This window comes from Penaeus vannamei, chromosome 20 (assembly GCF_042767895.1).
Source record: "Penaeus vannamei isolate JL-2024 chromosome 20, ASM4276789v1, whole genome shotgun sequence".
In the NCBI taxonomy this organism is placed as follows: Eukaryota; Metazoa; Arthropoda; class Malacostraca; order Decapoda; family Penaeidae; genus Penaeus; species Penaeus vannamei.
In genome coordinates this window covers 40405399-40413863 of record NC_091568.1, presented here as the reverse complement: position 1 = coordinate 40413863, position 8465 = coordinate 40405399, and the positions used below count along the sequence as shown (strand labels likewise).

The window sequence follows — 8465 nt, the reverse complement described above, 5'->3', positions numbered from 1 at the left end:
ACCGCATCGTAGTAGCCATAACCCGGGGGGGGGGGGCGACTGAGAGCATTTTTCTTAGAAATTTTTCGTTTGTTCCTGTTCCTTGCATATAATGTTTTTATTTCTACGTTTTGATTTTATTTGTTTTTTTTATGTCTTTATTTTATTTCATTTTTACTGTATAGGTTAGACTTTTATGTTGTTGTTGTTGTTTTTTTTTGTTTTTTTTTACCATTTGGAGTGCGATGCAAGTCTGGAATAAATCGATTTATTTCTTACGTTTAACATCCGAACACTTGTCGCAACTTGCATTTCTCACGCTGTATTTCGCCTCTCAAACTTGTACTTTTATAAGGAATGTTATTATTATTATTATCATTATTATTATTTATTTATTTTTTTTTTTTTTTTTTTTTTTTTTTTTTTTTTTACGAATTTACCGCAGGGTTTCTCAACAGATCGCCGATTCGTAGGCAAGCAATCACTCGCTCGTCATACAGATACAGTACGTGTTCATATTCGTATACATATGTATATACATACGCAGATACATATACATGTGCATATACATACACAGGTACATATACATATACTCGCTCGTCATACAGATACAGTACGTGTTCATATTCGTATACATATGTATATACATACGCAGATACATATACATGTGCATACATGTACATATGCATATGCATATACACACATGCACACATATCTATAAATGTATATATGTATGTATCTATATATATACATAAATACTTATATGTGTGTGTATATGTATATATATGTTCACACATACATATATGAATACGTATGTCTATATCAGTCTGTGCATGTATTACTACTTTTTTTTACCCGAGAACAATTGCCAGAGTCACAGTAAATAAGAAAGTTAAGTTTTGAGTTCCTGATATTTTTATTTTACAAGGAGCTGGACGGGATCTCTCTTCTATTAAGGAAACGGAAGGGAAGGTGGGAGGGCAAGGAGAGAAGAGGTAGAGCGAGGGAGGGAGGGAGGGAGGGAGGGTAAATGGAAGGATCGCAAGTAGAGGCTGGAAGGAATAAATAGAAGAAGGGAGTGAATAATGCGAAAGAGTGAGAAGAGAAGGATGAAGGAAAGAAGGGTGAAGAGGAGTGAAGGAAAGAAAAGAGAGGGAGAAGCTGAGAAGAAAGGAGTGATGGAGGAAGAGAGGGAAGGAGAGAGTGAGTGAAGGAATAAGAGTGAAGAGGAGTGGAGGAAAGAAAAGAGTGCGAGAAGCTGGGAAGAAAGGAGGAAGAGAGGGAAGGAGAGAGTGAGTGAAGGAACAAGAGCGAACTTCAGAGACCATCAACACCCTATTTGAGGTGAGGCAATAATAATTGATATTATTATTATTATTATTATTATAAACGTCAAAAATGATCTCATTCTGAACAGAATATATATATATATATATATATATATATATATATATATATATATATATATATATATGTATGTATGTATGTATGTATGTATGTATGTATGTATGTATGTATGTATTTCTATTTTGAATATAGTAAAAGCTTCGTGCTCAGTAAATTTTATACCAGTCATGGGCGATATGTTTCTTTTGTTGTTCGTGCTGGACTGCGTGTATTTTGAGGGAAGGACCTGTTGCTAAGGGGGGGGGGGGGTAAGAGAGTGAGAGACGCTCCTCGTCGAGAGCGGTATTCACAGTTAAATAAAGGTGACAGGGAATTGTAACATGTTCAATAACAGGGGGAAGGTGCATAGATATGTATGTACTATATAATCAGTTTGTCATTGGCTCCACTCCGAACAGGGAGAAAAATAATCACAGCAGCAGCCGGATGAGGATGCTACCTCGTGGCGGCCATCTTGGAGGACGAGGCCATCCTGACCAGAAATCTCAAAATATCCGCCCCTCGGTTAATCATTGGTGTGAGGATCTCGTCGGAGAGGATAGATCCAGATATGCAGATGTCAGGACAATGATAAATCAAGGGAGGCAGTACCAAATATTGGGAGAACTAGGTAAGTTTTGGGAGTCGGTCTCATGAACATTTTGTTTTGTTATTTTTCACTCGAGTCGCACCTACCACACCTGAGCCTGGTTGACCTAAGGTGACCTACATCTCCCCCTCGAGCAATCCCTTTATACTCACTCCCTTTGTCTAGCCTGAAACAAACATCTCCCGGAGCCAGCACAAAAGGACACGGCCGTCAGACAAGAGAGGAGAGCAGACGAAGACACTGCAGACGGCAGGCAGACGACGATCTTTCCCGTCACCGCTCCGCCCTCGTCACCAGGGGCACGGATCTCTCCAAGGGTCACATATTTACCTCCCCTAATACGCCCTCCTGCAAAGTCCCCTTTCACTCACCTGCTCTAAGTTCCCAACCTCTTACCTTGACAACTGGTGGCAAGTAACCAGCAAGATCGTCCACAAGTACTTCACCTTTAACACAAACACAACTTCTCACTACCTCACTACCAACAAACTATTTACTGGCTTTATTCCCTTTGAATTTTATATCATAACAAATTCAGGGTTACCTTTTACCAATTAATGCATTAATGACAGCATAATTAGAGTGTCACTGCTTCTGCCCGATGACACAATTACTTTTCTTACGTTTGTTTTGCAATTATGTTCCTTAATATTAACAATATTAAATGGAAGAAACATACCAAGAACATATTTTCCTCTACTAACTTAACTAAAACCCACTAACATATTTCCCTCTCTCAAAAGAATGTGTTCTTCTAATAGATGTATATAAGAGTTAACAATAAAGTGCGAAATTATATTGCAAAGAGAAATATTTAAATTTAAAGATATTTTCACAATTTTGGAGCATTTTCTCTCCCCCCCCCCCCTCTCTCTCTCTCTCTCTCTCTCTCTCTCTCTCTCTCTCTCTCTCTCTCTCTCTCTCTCTCTCTCTCTCTCTCTCTCTCTCTCCATCTCCCTGCCCACCCTCCACCTCTCCCTCTCCCTCCCCTCTCCCTTCCCCTCTCCCTCTCCCTCTCCCTCTCCCCCTCCCCTTGACGTATAAGCAACAAACATGGAAAACAAATAATCGCCTATCACCTCCATAACCCACAAACTTGATTATAAAAGATAGGCCTACACGTTGGCCATTACATTCGACTCACCAAATGATCATAAATAGTGATGGATAAAGAGTTAATAAACCACTTATAAACTTTTTTTCTTATTCCCCTCTTCTCGTGAGTAGTGAAAAAAGGTAAATAATAACAAAATGTAAGGAAAATGATTATAATCACTCGGATTCATATCCTTCAGCAGCATGTTATAAGTAGAGGAACGCCTACCTATATAAAACAACTAGTAGGGAAATGGCCGCTAGCATAAAGCCGCGATCGGGATAATATCTGTAAGCACAAAACCCCAGCTGGGAAAATGTCCACCGATAAAACTTCAAGCGAGGAAATGCTTAAAACCAACGCATGGAAAATGGCCACCATGACAACAAGAGTGGGAGGGAAAAACCGTTAGGGAAAATGTCCGCCTTACCGCTTGTTACGTGTACCTATTTCAGACCCCAATGGCCATATTACTCTTCTGACCATGCCCCCCAAGAAAGACATTTAAAACGTAAAAGGAAACAAAGTTTAAAATACATTAAATTCATGAAAATCCTCTGATAGCGTCTTTTTTGGACCAGTCAGCCAATCAGCGTCCATATTCAGGCCAGCCAATAAGAGACCAAAGATCTCAGCTGATCCAGAGAAATCAGTTGGGAAAGAACAGTTGCATTATCTCTTCAGTTTTATTCACCATTGAACCTTACTGAAGAAGGTAAGCACAGATTTGCGTTAAAATTTCGTTTTATTTTCAAGATTGAGACTTGAAACTGATTGTGTTTGTGATGAAATTAACAGAACGCAGATTTTTTACTCTTATTACTTGTGAAATATATATTGAAATATCAATTCGAGTGTTGGAAAGCATTTTTGACAGGTAATAAAGGAATGTGTGATTTTAAAAGATAAAGAGTTAACAATAGAGTGCGAAATTATATTGCAAATAGAAATATTTGAAAGTGCCAGTAAACAGAACTCCAGTTTAAGGATTTTTCACAATTTTGGAGCATTTTCTTCCCCTCCCTCTCTCCCTCACTCTCCCTCTCTCTCTCCCTCTCCCTCTTCCCCTCTCCTTCCCTCTTCCCCTCTCCTTCCCTCTCCCCCTCTCCTTCCCTCTCCCCTCTCCCTTTCTCCTTCCCTCTCTCTTCCCTCTCCCTCTCCCTTCCCCTCTCCCTCTCCCCTTCCCTCTCCCTCACCCCTTCCCTCTCCCTCTCCCACCTTCCCTCTCCCTCTCCCTCTCCCTTCCCTCTCCCTCTCCTCTTCCCTCTCCCTCTCCCTCTCTCCTTCCCTCTCCTCTCCCTCTCTCTCTTCCCTCTCCCTATCCCTCTCTCCTTCCTCTCCCTCTCCCTCTCCCTCTCTCCTTCCCTCTCCCTCTCCCTCTCCCTCCTTCCCTCCTCCCTCTCCCTCTCCCTCTCTCCTTCCTCTCCCTCTCTCCCTCTCTCCCTCTCCCTCCCCCTCTCCCTCTCCCTCTCCTTCCCTCTCCTTCCCTCACTCTCTCTCTCCTCTCCCTCTCCTCTCCTCTCCTTCCCTCTCCCTCTCCCTCTCTCTTCCCTCTCCCTCTCCCTCTCTCTTTCCAACTCCCTCTCCCTCTCTCCTTCCGTCCTTATTCCTTCCAACTCTCTCCCTCTCTCGCTCTCTCCTTCCAGCTCCCTCTCCGACTTCCTCTCTCCTTCCATCTCCCTCTCCCTCTCTCCTTCCCTCTCTCTCCACCTCCCTCACTCCTTCCATCTCCCTCTCCCTCTCTCCTTCCCTCTCTCTCCACCTCCCTCGCTCCTTCTATCTCCCTCTCCCTCTCTCCTTCCCTCCTTCCCTCTGCCTCTCTCCTTCCTCCCTCTCCCTCTCTCTCTTCCCTCTCCCTCTCCCTCCTTCCCTCTCCTCTCTCCCTCTCCTTCCCTCCTCTCTCCCTCTCTCCCTTCCCTCTCCATCTCCCTCTCCCTCTCTCCCTTCCCTCTCCATCTCCCTCTCCCTCTCTACCTTCCTTCTCCATCTCCCTCTCTCCCTTCCTTCTCCATCTCCCTCTCTCCCTTCCCTCTCCATCTCCCTCTCTCCCTCCCTCTCTCCCTCTCCCTCTCTCTCCCTCCCTCTCTCTCTCCCTTTCTCCATCCCTCTTTCCATCCCTCTCCCTCTCTCCTTCCCTCTCCCTCTCCCTCTCTCCCTTCCCTCTCCCTCTCCCTCTCCTTCCCTTCCCTCTCCTCTCTCCCTCTCTCCTTCCCTCTCCCTCTCCCTCTCTCCTTCCCTCTCCCTCTCCTCTCTCCTTACGTCTCCCTCTACCTCTCTCCTTCCCTCTCCCTCTACCTCTCTCCTTCCCTCTCCCTCTCCCTCTCTCCTCTCCCTCTCCCTCTCCCTCTCCCTCTCCCTCTCTCCTTCCCTCTCCCTCTCTCGTTCCCTCTCCCTCTCTCCTTCCCTCTCTCTCTCTGTCTCTCCCTCTCTCGCCCTCTCTCTCTCTCTCTCTCTCTCTCTCTCTCTCTCTCTCTCTCTCTCTCTCTCTCTCTCTCTCTCTCTCTCTCTCTCTCTCTCCTCTCTCTCTCTCTCTCCCTCTCTCTCTCTCTCTCTCCCTCCCTCCCTCCCTCCCTCCCTCCCCTCCCTCCCTCCCTCCCTCCCTCCCTCTCTCTCTCTCTCTCTTTCTCTCTCTCTCTCTCTCTCTCTCTCTCTCTCTCTCCCTCTCACTCTCACTCCCCTCTCCCTCCCTCTCCCCCTTCCTGTCCTTCTCCTCGTCCCCTTCCCCCTTCCCCTCTCTCTCTCCATCATCAATGTGATTATTATTTATGATAGTAATGTTATAATTGCTGCTGGAGTTATAATTGCTATTGTTGTTCTTATTATCATCGTTATTTTGATTATTGTTGATGAAATAGCTGTAATTAATTTTATTAAAATAATTACTACCACTACTACAATTATGATTATTACTTTTATTATTATTATTATTATGAATTTTGTTATCATCATCATATTTTTACATTGATTTTCTTGAGAGAGAGAGAGAGAGAGAGAGAGAGAGAGAGAGAGAGAGAGAGAGAGAGAGAGAGAGGGGGGGGGGAGAGGGGAGAGAGAGGGGGAGGGAGAGGGGGAGAGAGAGAGAGGGAGAGGGGGAGAGAGAGAGAGTGAGTAAGTGAGTGAGTTGGGGGAAAAAGAAAGAGATAAAGTTGAGTGGGAGAGTGAGAGAGAGGCCAATTAGCTGAAGGAGAGAAAAAGTCAAAATATAATTTATATATACTTCTAAACATTTTTTCTTCTTCTTTAGTGTTTCACATCATAGAATATATTATTATTAGATATGTAGATACCCTTTATAAGCCCGATTAAAAAGAGAGGTCATTTTTCAGGTTTTCAGGTTACTGCAAGAGGTAGAAAGTCATGGAGTCAAACACTTTGAGAGATAGCTGTGGCCAGTGTGATATCAAGAACCTGAACTCTATCAGGAATATCATTAACTCTCTGAAGCTGCGATGTTCAGGGTCAATCTCCGTAGCCGTAAAACAGACCAACACAGGAGAAGGGAAAGAGAATCTTCCACAAGAGAGGAAAACCTTGAAGATATCAAAAGAGCCAGAAAAAGGGAGTGGCATTTGCAACAAGAGTGTTACCCTCCAAGTGTCTCCACAAGCAGGCCTCGGGGCCAACCCCAAACACAACCAGAAACATCCAAGCCAGACGGCAGGAGAGGGATACATGAGAAAACATAAACCTCCTACAGCATCATCTCCTTTTCATCCAGTCTTCATGAAGAATGATAACCAAGAGGCACCTGAAGCTGTTTTGGGAAGAATAAGAGGCCATGGAAGAAAGCAAGAAAGGACAAACACCCCATTAGAGCACAATATAGCCACAAAAGGCCATAATTCAGTATCTCCACATAATGGCAAGGTCAGTTATGGCACACAGATTCCATCCAGGACTTCAGTCTACACTCTGAATTCAAAGTCATTGCCACTCAACAGTGGTACTAAGATCAGCACTTCATCAAAGTGCCAATCAGATGTGTCACATTTGCTGAAGAAGTTGCAGTCTCATAATACTGTAAAGCGAGTATATGAAGGCAGTTTGGGAGATCAAGACGTACAGCAAAGCATGGACCATTCCATACCACAGAACCAAAATCCAGACTTACCTTACAACTTAAAGTCAACACCTCAGCGACAGCAGCCCAAAAGGCAGTGCACGAGAAAACCTCTTAGTATAAGAAAGGTCATCCGCATCACACTGCCGAAGGATATTCAGGCACAGAGAATCTGCTTTGTACTAAGCGAAGTTGCAAAGGCCTTTCACTGCAGTGTATCTATTGGAGAGGCAGTCCAAGATTTTTCAGAATCCAGAGGAATAGGAAATTGCCCTGTAGACCCATATGTGAATTATCCATTCTTGCAAGCGCCTAATGAGGCATTCTCCTGGTGCCATGCATATGCCCATAACTACCAGAGGGAAGGAAGATCACCTAGCAAACGCACCCAAAATTGTGAATGAACCTCTTGAAGTAAGAAAGCAAGTAAGATCCGTAATCAGTTGCTGTAAGAGGGGGCATTAGGCAAAGGCATACCCAGAGGAGATATTAAACATCAACCTCAAACAAGAGGCAACTGATTTTACAAAGAAATCATTCAATACGATGAAGATCTTGGAGGCTCTTGCTGGTTGTAGTGTCCTTGTTTGGACATTCCTTATGTTGGAACAGTAAACTGAACTTGGTTGTATTTCCTAATTATTTGCATGTCAGAGATTTGTTTCAGCCTGTTTGTGGTGATATGGTTATACAGTGGTTGATAATTATGTATGTATATATATATATATGTATGTATGTATGTATGTATATATATATATATATATATATATATATATATATATATATATATATATATATATATAATATATAATATGATTGGAGTATTACAGTATATATTAATCAATATTACATTTTCTCTTTAAATTCAGTCCTAATACAGTATTCAGATAATTATTTATTTTGCTTGAGGCACTTGCGGAAGTCTTTGTTTTAATCATTAATTATTTCCTGATAAACCATTTTGTAATTATCTCTATCTTGTAATTATCTGCTTTACTGAAAAGTTACTCATTTGTACTTTTTCTGTAATCATATACTTTTTCAATATGTCTTACCATTTATTTCTTATAGTGGATGCCTTTTTCCAGTATTATTGTAACATCTTATTTTTACAAAGATATGAAGCCTTTGATAAAATTAGGCACTTTTACGTACAATTATATAGATTAATTTGGTCTGGAATATTTACTTTTTCTTTTTTCGTTTTCTTTTCTTTCCATATTAGTTATGAGGGAAACGTTAATTTTCTTTTGCTGTTTTCCCTTTTTTGTCTTCTCGTCTCCTGTCAATTTGTGCAAGAAATTTAAGACATAGAAATAAAACAATTTCTCCGT

At 42.4% G+C, this 8465-nt stretch overlaps 1 protein-coding gene across 1 annotated transcript; it reads left to right on the top strand.

Annotated features, from left to right (window-relative positions):
- Nucleotides 1-3638: 3638 nt before the first annotated feature.
- On the top strand, nt 3639-8465 carry LOC113816234 (uncharacterized). The gene is made up of 2 exons (XM_027368277.2): nt 3639-3786; nt 6398-8465. Exon 2 carries the CDS (start codon nt 6429-6431, stop codon nt 7533-7535), a length of 1107 nt encoding a protein of 368 aa, XP_027224078.2. The 5' UTR covers nt 3639-3786; nt 6398-6428; the 3' UTR covers nt 7536-8465.

What these genes read in the sequence shown, in the direction of transcription:
- LOC113816234 (XM_027368277.2), top strand. Translation starts at nt 6,429, where the DNA reads ATGGAGTCAAACACTTTGAGAGATAGCTGTGGCCAGTGTGATATCAAG.